This window comes from Panulirus ornatus, chromosome 47 (genome assembly GCF_036320965.1).
Source record: "Panulirus ornatus isolate Po-2019 chromosome 47, ASM3632096v1, whole genome shotgun sequence".
Classification (NCBI taxonomy): Eukaryota; Metazoa; Arthropoda; class Malacostraca; order Decapoda; family Palinuridae; genus Panulirus; species Panulirus ornatus.
In genome coordinates, this window is record NC_092270.1 from 18104206 (window position 1) to 18119444 (window position 15239).

General features: G+C 41.5%; 1 protein-coding gene across 1 annotated transcript in view; it reads left to right on the forward strand.

Moving 5' to 3' along the window:
- Positions 1–14058, forward strand: part of LOC139763625 (E3 ubiquitin-protein ligase AMFR-like) — a 93412-nt gene extending 79354 nt beyond the window's left edge. The window contains exon 10 of the mRNA XM_071689861.1: positions 13804–14058. Coding sequence (XP_071545962.1) covers positions 13804–14002 — 199 coding nt within the window. The 3' untranslated portion in view covers positions 14003–14058. The remainder of the gene's footprint in view (positions 1–13803) is intronic.
- Positions 14059–15239: the final 1181 nt, after the last annotated feature.

Below are 15239 nucleotides of genomic sequence, written 5' to 3' on the forward strand. Positions count from 1 at the left end.
GGAATTTATTAAGAAAGGGGGTGACTGTATTGTTGACTGGTTGGTAAGGTTATTTAATGTATGTATGACTCATGGTGAGGTGCCTGAGGATTGGCGGAATGCGTGCATAGTGCCATTGTACAAAGGCAAAGGGGATAAGAGTGAGTGCTCAAATTACAGAGGTATAAGTTTGTTGAGTATTCCTGGTAAATTATATGGGAGGGTATTGATTGAGAGGGTGAAGGCATGTACAGAGCATCAGATTGGGGAAGAGCAGTGTGGTTTCAGAAGTGGTAGAGGATGTGTGGATCAGGTGTTTGCTTTGAAAAATGTATGTGAGAAATACTTAGAAAAGCAAATGGATTTGTATGTAGCATTTATGGATCTGGAGAAGGCATATGATAGAGTTGATAGAGATGCTCTGTGGAAGGTATTAAGAATATATGGTGTGGGAGGCAAGTTGTTAGAAGCAGTGAAAAGTTTTTATCGAGGATGTAAGGCATGTGTACGTGTAGGAAGAGAGGAAAGTGATTGGTTCTCAGTGAATGTAGGTTTGCGGCAGGGGTGTGTGATGTCTCCATGGTTGTTTAATTTGTTTATGGATGGGGTTGTAAGGGAGGTAAATGCAAGAGTCCTGGAAAGAGGGGCAAGTATGAAGTCTGTTGGGGATGAGAGAGCTTGGGAAGTGAGTCAGTTGTTGTTCGCTGATGATACAGCGCTGGTGGCTGATTCATGTGAGAAACTGCAGAAGCTGGTGACTGAGTTTGGTAAAGTGTGTGGAAGAAGAAAGTTGAGAGTAAATGTGAATAAGAGCAAGGTTATTAGGTACAGTAGGGGTGAGGGTCAAGTCAATTGGGAGGTGAGTTTGAATGGAGAAAAACTGGAGGAAGTGAAGTGTTTTAGATATCTGGGAGTGGATCTGTCAGCGGATGGAACCATGGAAGCGGAAGTGGATCATAGGGTGGGGGAGGGGGCGAAAATTTTGGGAGCCTTGAAAAATGTGTGGAAGTCGAGAACACTATCTCGGAAAGCAAAAATGGGTATGTTTGAGGGAATAGTGGTTCCAACAATGTTGTATGGTTGCGAGGCGTGGGCTGTGGATAGAGATGTGCGCAGGAGGATGGATGTGCTGGAAATGAGATGTTTGAGGACAATGTGTGGTGTGAGGTGGTTTGATCGAGTAAGTAACGTAAGGGTAAGAGAGATGTGTGGAAATAAAAAGAGCGTGGTTGAGAGAGCAGAAGAGGGTGTTTTGAAATGGTTTGGGCACATGGAGAGAATGAGTGAGGAGAGATTGACCAAGAGGATATATGTGTCGGAGGTGGAGGGAACGAGGAGAAGAGGGAGACCAAATTGGAGGTGGAAAGATGGAGTGAAAAAGATTTTGTGTGATCGGGGCCTGAACATGCAGGAGGGTGAAAGGAGGGCAAGAAATAGAGTGAATTGGAGTCATGTGGTATACAGGGGTTGACGTGCTGTCAGTGGATTGAAGCAAGGCATGTGAAGCGTCTGGGGTAAACCATGGAAAGCTGTGTAGGTATGTGTATTTGCGTGTGTGGACGTGTGTATGTACATGTGTATGGGGGGGGGGGTTGGGCCATTTCTTTCGTCTGTTTCCTTGCGCTACCTCGCAAACGCGGGAGACAGCGACAAAGTATAAAAAAAAAAAAAAAAAAAAAATATTTTATATTTTTTATTATGTTTAATTGCTGTCTCCTGCGTTAGCAAGGTAGTGCAAGGAAACAGACAAAAGAATGGACCGACCCACCCACATACACATGTATATACATAAACGCCCACACACGTTTATGTATACCTATACATTTCAACATATACATACATATACATACACAGACATATACATACATACACATGTACATGTTCATACTTGCTGCCTTCATCCATTTCCATTGCCACCCCGCCACATGTGAAATAGCAAACCCCCCTATTCCTTGCATGCTTTCCACCCTCCTGTATGTTAAGGCCCCAATCACTCAAAATCTTTTTCACTCCATCATTCCACCTCCAGTTTGGTCTCCCACTTCTCCTCATTCCCTCTGCCTCTGACACATATATCCTCTTTTTCAATCTTACCTCAATCATTCTCTCCATGTGACCAAACCATTTCAACACACCCTTTTCTGTTCTCTCAACCACGTTTTTTTATTTCCACACATCTCTCTTACAGAAAATTATATATAGAATTTTTGCCACTGTTGCTTTATGCATTTATCAGGAAGATACATTCCTTGCTTGATCAGAAATTAAGTTTCCCTTTTTATAACCATGGCTGTCAATCAGAACTTGTGCTGTAAGGGTTTTGGTTTCTATCATGGCTCTCTTAGGGAATTTCTCATTGGTTGAAATTAGCATGATTGGTGTCTGGCATTTTATGTATGACAGTACTATTGTTATGATTAGGTTAACCTACCTTATGAGGCTTTGAGTCTACGGCCATCAGAAGATGGTCCACTGTGGGGGCTGATTAGTATTAAGGGTAGTACTTGTTTTCTCTTTTTCCTTATGTTTACAGAAGTTCCCTTTCATCTTGTGGTTATTCTCTCTGATGCTCAAAAGGCTCTGGATATATATGTGTGTGAAAGGAGAAAGTTGAGAGTAAATATAAATAATAGCAAGGTAATTATTAGGTTCATTAGGGTGTAGGGACGAGTTAATTGCGCTGTAAGGTTGAATGGAGGAAAATTGGAGGAAGTGAGAGAGCAAAAATGGGTATGTTTGAAGGAATAGTAGTTCCAACAATGTTGTGTGGTTGTGAGGCATGGGTTGTACGGAGGAGGGTGGATGTGTTGGAAATTGAATGTTTGAGGACAGTATGTGGTGCGAGGTGGTTTGATCGAGTAAGTAATGAAAGGGTTAGAGAGATGATTGGAAAGAAAAAGAGTGGTTGAGAGAGCAGAAGAAGATGTGTTGAATGGTTTGGACTTATGGAGAGGATGAGTGAGGAAAGATTGACAGAGGATATATGTGTCAGATGTGGAGGGAACAAGTGGGAGACCAAATTGGAGGTGGAACGATGGAGTGAAAAAGATTTTGAGCAATTAGGGCGTGAACAACAGGGGAGGTGAGAGGCTTGCAAAGAATAGAGTGAATTAGAATGATGTAGTATACTGGGGTCAATGTGCTGTCAATGGATTGAACCAGGGCATGTGAAGCGTCTGGGGTAAACCATGGAAATGTGTGCGTGAGGCCTGGATGTGGATAGGGAGCTGTGGTTTCAGTGCATTACACATGACAGCTAGAGACTAAGTGTGAATGAATGTGGCCTTTTTGTCTGTTTTCCTGGCACTACCTTGCTGAAACAGGGGTGCATTTTTGTCTGTTTTTCTGGCACTACCTTGCTGAAGCAGGGGGGTATCTATTCTGCTTCCTGTGGGTGTGGTAGCGACAGGAATGTATGAAGGCGAACAAGTATGAATATGCACGTGTACATATGTATATGTCTGTGTATGTGTATGAATATGTTGATAAGTTTATTTATGTATATGTCTGTGTATGGGCATTTATGTATAATGTATATGGTTTTTTTTATTATTATACTTTGTTGCTGTCTCCCGTGTTAGTGAGGTAACGTAAGGAAACAAAAGAATGGCCCAACCCACCCACATACACATGTATATACATGCACATATACATGTCTGTGCATCTCAACGTATACATATATATATATACACACACAGACATTATTTTTTTTTTTTATTATACTTTGTCGCTGTCTCCCGCGTTTGCGAGGTAGCGCAAGGGAACAGACGAAAGAAATGGCCCAACCCACCCCCATACACATGTACATACACACGTCCACACACGCAAATATACATACCTACACAGCTTTCCATGGTTTACCCCAGACGCTTCACATGCCTTGATTCAATCCACCGACAGCACGTCAACCCCGGTATACCACATCGCTCCAATTCACTCTATTCCTTGCCCTCCTTTCACCCTCCTGCATGTTCAGGCCCCGATCACACAAAATCTTTTTCACTCCATCTTTCCACTTCCAATTTGGTCTCCCTCTTCTCCTCGTTCCCTCCACCTCCGACACATATATCCTCTTGGTCAATCTTTCCTCACTCATTCTCTCCATGTGCCCAAACCACTTCAAAACACCCTCTTCTGCTCTCTCAACCACGCTCTTTTTATTTCCACACATCTCTCTTACCCTTACGTTACTCACTCGATCAAACCACCTCACACCACACATTGTCCTCAAACATCTCATTTCCAGCACATCCATCCTCCTGCGCACAACTCCATCCATAGCCCACGCCTCGCAACCATACAACATTGTTGGAACCACTATTCCTTCAAACATACCCATTTTTGCTTTCCGAGATAATGTTCTCGACTTCCACACATTCTTCAAGGCCCCCAGAATTTTCGCCCCCTCCCCCACCCTATGATCCACTTCCGCTTTCATGGTTCCATCTGCTGCCAGATCCACTCCCAGATATCTAAAACACTTCACTTCCTCCAGTTTTTCTCCATTCAAACTCACCTCCCAATTGAATTGACCCTCAACCCTACTGTACCTAATAACCTTGCTCTTATTCACATTTACTCTTAACTTTCTTCTTCCACACACTTTACCAAACTCAGTCACCAGCTTCTGCAGTTTCTCACATGAATCAGCCACCAGCGCTGTATCATCAGCGAACAACAACTGACTCACTTCCCAAGCTCTCTCATCCCCAACAGACTTCATACTTGCCCCTCTTTCCAAAACTCTTGCATTTACCTCCCTAACAACCCCATCCATAAACAAATTAAACAACCATGGAGACATCACACACCCCTGCCGCAAACCTACATTCACTGAGAACCAATCACTTTCCTCTCTTCCTACACGTACACATGCCTTACATCCTCGATAAAAACTTTTCACTGCTTCTAACAACTTTCCTCCCACACCATATATTCTTAATACCTTCCACAGAGCATCTCTATCAACTCTATCATATGCCTTCTCCAGATCCATAAATGCTACATACAAATCCATTTGCTTTTCTAAGTATTTCTCACATACATTCTTCAAAACAAACACCTGATCCACACATCCTCTACCACTTCTGAAACCACACTGCTCTTCCCCGATCTGATGCTCTGTACATGCCTTCACCCTCTCAATCAATACTCTCCCATATAATTTACCAGGAATACTCAACAAACTTATACCTCTGTAATTTGAGCACTCACTCTTACCCCTTTGCCTTTGTACAATGGCACTATGCACGCATTCCGCCAATCCTCAGGCACCTCACCATGAGTCATACATACATTAAATAACCTTACCAACCAGTCAACAATACAGTCACCCCCTTTTTTAATAAATTCCACTGCAATACCATCCAAACCTGCTGCCTTGCCGGCTTTCATCTTCCGCAAAGCTTTCACTACCTCTTTTCTGTTTACCAAATCATTTTCCCTAACCCTCTCACTTTGCACACCACCTCGACCAAAACACCCTATATCTGCCACTCTATCATCAAACACATTCAACAAACCTTCAAAATACTCACTCCATCTCCTTCTCACATCACCACTACTTGTTATCACCTCCCCATTTGCGCCCTTCACTGAAGTTCCCATTTGCTCCCTTGTCTAACGCACTTTATTTACCTCCTTCCAGAACATCTTTTTATTCTCTCTAAAATTTAATGATACTCTCTCACCCCAACTCTCATTTGCCCTTTTTTTCACCTCTTGCACCTTTCTCTTGACCTCCTGTCTCTTTCTTTTATACATCTCCCACTCAATTGCATTTTTTCCCTTCAAAAATCGTCCAAATGCCTCTCTCTTCTCTTTCACTAATACTCTTACTTCTTCATCCCACCACTCACTACCCTTTCTAATCAACCCACCTCCCACTCTTCTCATGCCACAAGCATCTTTTGCGCAATCCATCACTGATACCCTAAATACATCCCATTCCTCCCCCACTCCCCTTACTTCCATTGTTCTCACCTTTTTCCATTCTGTACTCAGTCTCTCCTGGTACTTCCTCACACAGGTCTCCTTCCCAAGCTCACTTACTCTCACCACCCTCTTCACCCTAACATTCACTCTTCTTTTCTGAAAACCCATACAAATCTTCACCTTAGCCTCCACAAGATAATGATCAGACATCCCTCCAGTTGCACCTCTCAGCACATTAACATCCAAAAGTCTCTCTTTCGCACGCCTGTCAATTAACACGTAATCCAATAACGCTCTCTGGCCATCTCTCCTACTTACATAAGTATACTTATGTATATCTCGCTTTTTAAACCAGGTATTCCCAATCATCAGTCCTTTTTCAGCACATAAATCTACAAGCTCTTCACCATTACCATTTACAACACTGAACACCCCATGTATACCAATTATTCCCTCAACTGCCACATTACTCACCTTTGCATTCAAATCACCCATCACTATAACCCGGTCTCGTGCATCAAAACCACTAACACACTCATTCAGCTGCTCCCAAAACACTTGCCTCTCATGATCTTTCTTCTCATGCCCAGGTGCATATGCACCAATAATCACCCACCTCTCTCCATCAACTTTCAGTTTTACCCATATTAATCGAGAATTTACTTTCTTACATTCTATCACATACTCCCACAACTCCTGTTTCAGGAGTATTGCTACTCCTTCCCTTGCTCTTGTCCTCTCACTAACCCCTGACTTTACTCCCCAGACATTCCCAAACCACTCTTCCCCTTTACCCTTGAGCTTCGTTTCACTCAGAGCCAAAACATCCAGGTTCCTTTCCTCAAACACACTACCTATCTCTCCTTTTTTCACATCTTGGTTACATCCACACACATTTAGGCACCCCACTCTGAGCCTTCGAGGAGGATGAGCACTCCCCGCGTGACTCCTTCTTCTGTTTCCCATTTTAGAAAGTTAATACAAGGAGGGGAGGATTTCTGGCCCCCCCGCTCCCGTCCCCTCTAGTCGCTTTCTACGACACGCGAGGAATACGTGGGAAGTATTCTTTCACCCCTATCCCCAGGGATAATATACATATATATACATACATATACACATACACACACATACACATACATACGCACATATACACACACACACACACATACATATATATACATATGAAAAATGTAAGAAACAATTTAGAAAACTGAAACTTCTAGCTTGAAATGAATGAAAAAATGACACACACAGACACATACATATATAAACATGTACATAATTCATACTGTCTGCCCTTATCCATTCCTGTCGCCACCCTGCCGCACATGAAATGACAACCCCCACCCCCCGCATGTGCGTGAGGTAGCCCTAGGAAAAGATAACAAAGGCCACATTTGTTCACACTCAGTCTCTAGCTGTCATGTATATTGCACCGAAACCACAGCTCCCTTTCCACATCCAGGCCCCACAAAACTTTCCATGGTTTACCCCAGATACTTCACATGCCCTGGTTCAATCCATTGACAGAATGTCAACCCCGGTATACCACATCGTTCCAATTCTCTCTATTCCTTGCACACCTTTCACCCTCCTGCATGTTCAGGCCCCGATCACTCAAAATCTTTTTCACTCAATCTTTCCACCTCTAATTTGGTCTCCCACTTCCTCTCATTCCCTCCACCTCTGACACATATATCCTCTTTGTCAATCTTTCCTCACTCATTCTTCCCATGTGACCGAACCATTTCCAACCACACTCTTTTTATTACCACACATCTCTCTTACCCTTTCATTACTTACTTGATCAAACCACCTCACACCACATATTGTCCTCAAACATCTCATTTCCAGCACATCCACCCTCCTCCACACAAATCTATCTATAGCCCATGCCTCACAACCATATAATATTGTTGGAACCACAATTCCTTCAAACATACCCATTTTTGCTCTCCAAGATGATGTTCTCGACTTCCACATATTTTTCAACGCTCCCAGAACTTTCGCCCCCTCCCCCACCCTATGATTCACTTCCACTTCCATGGTTCCATCCACTGCCAAATCCACTCCCAGATATCTAAAACACTTCACTTCCTCCAGTTTTCTCCATTCAAACTTACCTCCCAGTTGACTTGTCCCTCAACCCTACTGTACCTAATAACCTTGCTCTTATTCACATTTACTCTGAGCTTTCTTCTTTCACACTTTTTACCAAACTCAGTCACTAGCTTCTGCAGCTTCTCACCCAAATCAGCCACCAGTGCTGTATCATCAGCGAACAACAACTGACTCACTTCCCAAGCTCTCTCATCCACAACAGACTGCATACTTGCCCCTCTTTCCAAAACTCTTGCATTCACCTCCCTAACAACCCCATTCATAAACAAATCAAACAACCAAGGAGACATCACACACCCTTGCTGCAAACCAACATTCGCTGAAAACCAATCACTTTCCTCTCTTCTACATGTACACATACCTTACATCCTCGATAAAAACTTTTCATTGCTTCTAACAACTTCCCCCCCACACCATATATTCTTAATACCTTCCACAGAGCATCTCTGTCAACTCTATCATATGTCTTCTCCAGATCCATAAATGCTACATACAAATCCATTTGCATTTTAATTTCTCATATACATTCTTCAAAGCAAACACTTAATCCACACATCCTCTACCACTTCTGAAACCACACTGCTCTTCCTCAATCTGATGCTCTGTACATGCCTTCACCCTCTCAATCAATACCCTCCCATATAATTTCCCAGGAATACTCAGTAAACTTATACCTCTGTAATTTGAGCACCCACTTTTATCCCCTTTGCCTTTGCACAATAGCACTATGCAAGCATTCCGCCAATCCTCAGGCACCTCACCATGAGTCATACATACATTGAATAACCTTACCAACCAGTCAACAATACAGTCACCCCCTTTTTTAATGAATTCCACTGCAATACCATCCAAACCTGCTGCCTTGCCGGCTTTCATCTTCCACAAAGCTTTTACTACCTCTTCTCTGTTTACCAAATCATTCTCCCTAAACCTCTCACTTTGCATACCACCTCGACCAAAACACCCTATATCTGCCACTCTATCATCAAACACATTCAGCAAACCTTCAAAATACTCACTCCATCTCCTTCTCACATCACCACTACTTGTTATCACCTCCCCATTAGCCCCCTTCACTGAAGTTCCCATTTGTTCCCTTGTCTTACGCACTTTATTTACCTCCTTCCAAAACATCTTTTTTATTATATTTTTTTGTTATACTTTGTCGATGTCTCCCACGTTATCGAGATAGTGCAAGGAAACAGACGAAAGAATGGCCCAACCCACCCACATACACATGTATATACACACACGTCCACACATGAAATGACAACCCCCTCCCCCCGCATGTGTGCGAGGTAGTGCTAGGAAAAAAACAAAGGCCACATTCGTTCACAATTAGTATCTAGCTGTCATGTATAATACACCGAAACCACAGATCCCTTTCCACATCCAGGCCCCACAAAACTTCCCATGGTTTACCCCAGATGCTTCACATGCCCTGGTTCAATCCATTGACAGCACGTCGACCCCGGTATACCACATTGTTCCAATTCACTCTATTCCTTGCACACCTTTCACCCTCCTGCATGTTCAGGCCCCGATCACTCAAAATCTTTTTCACTCCATCTTTCCACCTCCAATTTGGTCTCCCACTTCCTCTCATTCCCTCCACCTCTGACACATATATCCTCTTTGTCAATCTTTCCTCACTCATTCTCCCCATGTGACCAAACCATTTCCAACCACACTCTTTTTATTACCACACATCTCTCTTACCCTTTCATTACTTACTCGATCAAACCACCTCACACCACATATTGTCCTCAAACATCTCATTTCCAGCACATCTACCCTCCTCCGCACAACTCTATAGCCCACACCTCGCAACCATATAACATACCCATACATACATACCCATACCCACTTTTGCTTTCCAAGATAACATTCTCAACTTCCACACATTTTTCAATGCTCCCAAAACTTTTGCCCCCTCCTCCACCCTATGGTTCACTTCCGCTTCCATGGTTCCATCTGCTGCCAAATCCACTCCCAGATATCTAAAACACTTCACTTTCTCCTGTTTATCTCCATTCAAACTTACCTCCCAATTGACTTGTTCCTCAACCCTACTGTACCTAATAACCTTGCTCTTATTCACATTTACTCTCAGCTTTCTTCTTTCACACACTTTACCTAACTCAGTCACCAGCTTCTGCAGTTTCTCACATGAATCAGCCACCAGTGCCGTATCATCAGCGAAGAAAAACTGACTCACTTCCCAAGCTCTCTCATCCACAACAGACTGCATACTTGCCCCTCTTTCCAAAACTTGCATTCACCTCCCTAACAACCCCATCCATAAACAAATTAAACAACCATGGAGACATCACGCACCCCTGCTGCAAACCAACATTCACAAAGAACCAATCACTTTCCTCTCTTCCTACACGTACACAAGCCTTACATCCTCGATAAAAACTTTTCACTGCCTCTAACAACTTGCTTCCCACACCACATATTCTTAATACCTTCCACAGAACATCTCTATCAATTCTATCATATGCCTTCTCCAGATCTGTAAATGCTACATACAAATCCATTTGCTTTTCTAAGTATTTCTCACATACATTCTTCAAAGCAAACATCTGATCCATGCATCCTCTACCACTTCTGAAACCACACTGCTCTTCCCCAATCTGGTGCTCTGTACATGCCTTTACCCTCTCAATCAAAACCCTTCCATGTAATTTCCCAGGAATACTCAACAAACTTATACCTCTGTAATTTGAGCACTCACCTTTATCCCCTTTGCCTTTGTACAATGGCACTATGCAAGCATTCCGCCAATCCTCAGGCACCTCACCATGAGTCATACATACATTAGATAACCTTACCAACCAGTCAACAATTCAGTCACCCCCTTTTTTTAATAAATTCCACTGCAATTCCAGCCAAACCCGCTGCCTTGCCAGCTTTCATCTTCCATAATGCTTTTACTACCTCTTCTCTGTTTACCAAATCATTCTCCCTAACATCTTTTTATTCTCCCTAAAATTTAATGATACTCTCTAACCCCAAGTCTCATTTGCCCTCTTTTTCACCTCTTGCACTTTTCTCTTGACCTCCTGCCTCTTTCTTTTATACATCTCCCAGTCATTTGCATTTTTTCCCTGCAAATATCTTCCAAATGCCTCTCTCTTCTCTTTCACTAATAATCTTACTTCTTCATCCCACCACTCACTTCCCTTTCTAATCTGCCCACCTCCCATGCTTCTCATGCCACAAGCATATTTTGTGCAAGCCATCACTGCTTCCCTAAATACCTCCTATTCCTCCCCCACTTCCCTTATGTCCTTTGTTCTCACCTTTTTCCATGGAATTTATATGTATATGTGTGTATATATTTGGATGGGCCATTCTCTGTTTGTTTCCTGGCGCTACCTCACTTGACACAGAAAACAGCGGTAAAGTATACTAAGAAGAAAATATAAGTTGTGAAGAGTTAAAGAATAATTTCTCAGGTAAGGATGAGTGAGAATCTGTGTATTTTTCCCCATCATGTCCTATCTCTCTTTCCTTATCAAAAATGATTGCTTGATTCTCAACAACTTCAGATCTGAAGCTTATGCCTGAAGCAGAATCACTAGCAGTCACAGAATGAATGTGGGTGTAGGGTTGTCTGGTCCCACTTCACTTCTTTGTTATAATATTGTCTGGATGGGTTGGTGTGTGATTGTTGAAATCCTGTGAACAAACACCCGCCTGCCTCAGATCCCTTACGATGGTCAAGAATGGGTGACTTGTCGTGTATAGAATTGTGCTTTGATCCCCATTTTGCATGTGGTTTCTTAAATGCTTTTAGGGCTCCTTCAAAACCTACACTTTTTCTTGTTTACTTATGCTTTACTTTTGTGAAAGTTAAACCATCATGCAGAATCCTGTAATTTGTATTTTGATTTTCTTTGTTGGGACTTTCAAACTTTAAAGTATGGAAGTGTTCAGTAGCCCATATGTGGGTGGAAAATTCTATACTTGTTACCCCAAAGTGACTGTGAGCAAAAGATTTATGTTTTGTAGATGCAGGTAGATTGCATGTGTAATGGGTAGATCATCATTGTTTGTGACCCTTTTAATGGTTTAAAGGAAGATTCAGTAAGCACCAAGAAAAAATATTTGAAAAAGACCATTGTACATCAGCATAAGTATACTTTAAGTAAATTATTTTTCTTTTCTTTCATATTTGTTCGTAGTTTCCTGTGTTAGCGAGGGAGCATCAGGAACAGATGAAGAAAATACCTCTTTGTGCACTTTCCATTCTCAAGCTATCTGTCATATGTAAGAAACTGAAACTACAGTCCCTTATCCACAACCAGTTCCCCTGGCTACTTCAAATAACCTGGTTCAGTCTATTGATAGCATGTTGCCTCCCTCACATCTACCACATCGCTCTAGTGCACTGTATCCTGTGCACACTTTTTACCCCCTTGTATGCTTGGCCCTGAGCACTCAGAATCTTATTCACTCTATCATTTTATCTCCAATTCGGTCTTTCCCTTCTTCTATTATCAACATCTTCCATCATACATATATCCTATTTGTCAGCCTTTCTTCACTCATATTCTCCATATGTCCTAACCAATCAGCACACCTCTTCAGGCCTGTCAGTCACCTCATTACCTCACCCCTCTGTTGAAATAAGATTGCTTACTTGATTAACCTGCCTTACACCACATAATATCATCAGACATTTGATTTCCAACATATTTACCCTCTTCCATATAGTCTCATCTGTAGCTTGTGCCTTGCATCCATACTGTGCCAGTGGGACTACTATACCTTCAGACATAACCATTTTTGCCCTCCCAGATGGTAACCTCTTTTTCCACATACTCCTTAATGCTCCTAGAACCTTTACTCCCTCACCCACCCCATGACTCACCTCAGCTTCCATGGTTCCATTCACTGCTATGGCCACTCCCAGATATCTAAAGTATTTTGCTACCTCCAAAATTTATCTATTCAGACTCACACTCAGCTAACCTGTCTTTGCACTACTGAACCTAATAACCTTGCCTTTATTCACATCTGCTCCCGACTTTCTCCTTTCATGCACACTCCCAAACTCTGAACCAGCATCTGCAGTTTCTCATTCAAATCTGCCATCAGTACTGTGTCGTCAGCAAAGAACGGACTCATCTCCAAGACCCCATTCATCCCTAGCAGGCTGCATACCTGCCCCTCTCTCCAAGATTCCAGCATTTTCCTCCTTCACCATCCCGTTCATAAAGAAATTAAACAGCGATGGTAACATTACACACCCCCTTCTGCAGACTCATCATCACGTGGATTCACTCATTCTCCTCTCTGCTTACTCACACACACACCTTACTCTCTTAATAAAAACTCCTCACTGCTTCTGATAGCTTTGCTCCAACACCATGTATTTGTAACACCTTTCACAAAGCATCTCTATGATTTGACGTGATTGTACGTGATAGTTATATAGCTGTATTGATCAGGTCCATGTTAGTGGTAATGGCATTAAGTAATATGTGTAAGATAGATTTGCACATTTGTATCATTTTAGGTGATAAATATTGAAATTTTTAACCTTTCATGAATATTTTCATGGGCCTCTCTTGATATGAACTTCTGCTTTGCTCTATTAATATGTCAGTTTCTTTTTTCAGTTTTTTCCTTTATTATGAGTAATAGATTATGAAAATTGTAAACTTTAATGTTTCAAGAGGCCTCTCTTCCTCTCTTGAAATGAATTTCTGTTTTCCTGAATAAATATCTTGCAGTTTCTCTTTTGATTTTCTCCAGGAGTGGTTATGATATTGGATTATGTGGTGCAGGTGGTCGTTTTAGCAAATCTCCCCAAGAGAGAGAGCAGATGTTAGCCCAACGAAAACATGCACTGCTCTCTCAGGCCCGTCGTCGCTTTGTTACCAGGCCAAGAGTCGACACGTTTTCAGATGAAATGGACTTGCTTCTTGATGGGGAATGTGTGAATAACCCCTGAAGTGTCTTGCATTGTTGGGTTAGTGGCCACAATATAAGGTAAACTAAAAAAGAAAATATATGGGTAATGACAAACTTGATTGGTTCCTTCAGTACTACAGTATAGGTTCAGCTTTGTGTTAGATTTCATTTTTTATGTTAACCTTGTAGAGAACATTTTACATTGCACTTGAACTGTATTTTGAATTTGTTAAACTTTCATAGAAATTTTGGTTTTCATATGAAGGTTTTCCAAACATAATGACCCTAACAATAAGCAGAAAGATGGGGGTCATGTGGTCTGTGCTTTTCTTTAGAAAGCTTACTTAAGGTAGAAAAACTAAAGTAAGGAGAAATGTTAGTGATTTTGTGGCTGAGATGGTGATAATTTGTTAAGTAGTATTGTATGTAGAATGGATCAATCCATCCATTTTAGAAATGATTGTATAATGCCAAATATGTTTTGTGATATGCGAAGGGAATTGGGTGGGTGTTTATTTCATGGTGATGTTCAGCACAGACATCAGATCATGAAGTGTTGCTATGTATATCCATGTTGCGTTTTCATACCTTGACTATCTGGGATGTGATGAACTTTTTTTTTATAAGTGTAACATGCATTTTATAAAGATGGTGTTTGCTAGTTTTCTTTTTACAAGCAAAGCTGCAAGCAGGCATAGGCTTGAAGTACTGTATCCCTAATATTTCTGGTAATGAAAGACGAATGTTAGTAATTTTTTCACAAGTTTTGCTGTGATTTTTTTGAGCATATCATGCATTCTGTGAATGATTATGATTCAAAAACTCTGAATAGTTTAAAACAGTCATATAGAAAGGCTGTCACTGATAACATACATATTTTTTGTTTTATAGTCTATTCAAGAAAGTAGATTCTTGCATTAACGATAGAGTAGAGAGAGCAGTAGCAGAGATGGAGTTGTTAATGCCATATAGGTTTTAGAAAGGTTACTATTATTGCACAAGTCACAAAGATAAACTTATATGTCTTTGTTATAAAGATTCCAAGTCCCAGGGAAAATGCAGGAGATTGAAACTTGTCATCCCAAAAGATGGGCAAGCAAAAATAAATCCTGTATGCCAATTACTGCATCTTGAGCAGGACTATCCATACTTCATCATATCCAAAAATCTTTTATGATTATAGATATCTCCATTTTATGTCAATTCTTCATAGCTGAAGTTCAAAGCATTTCATGTAAATTTCTGCCTATTGTAAATTCTGATGTCCAAAAGGAGAC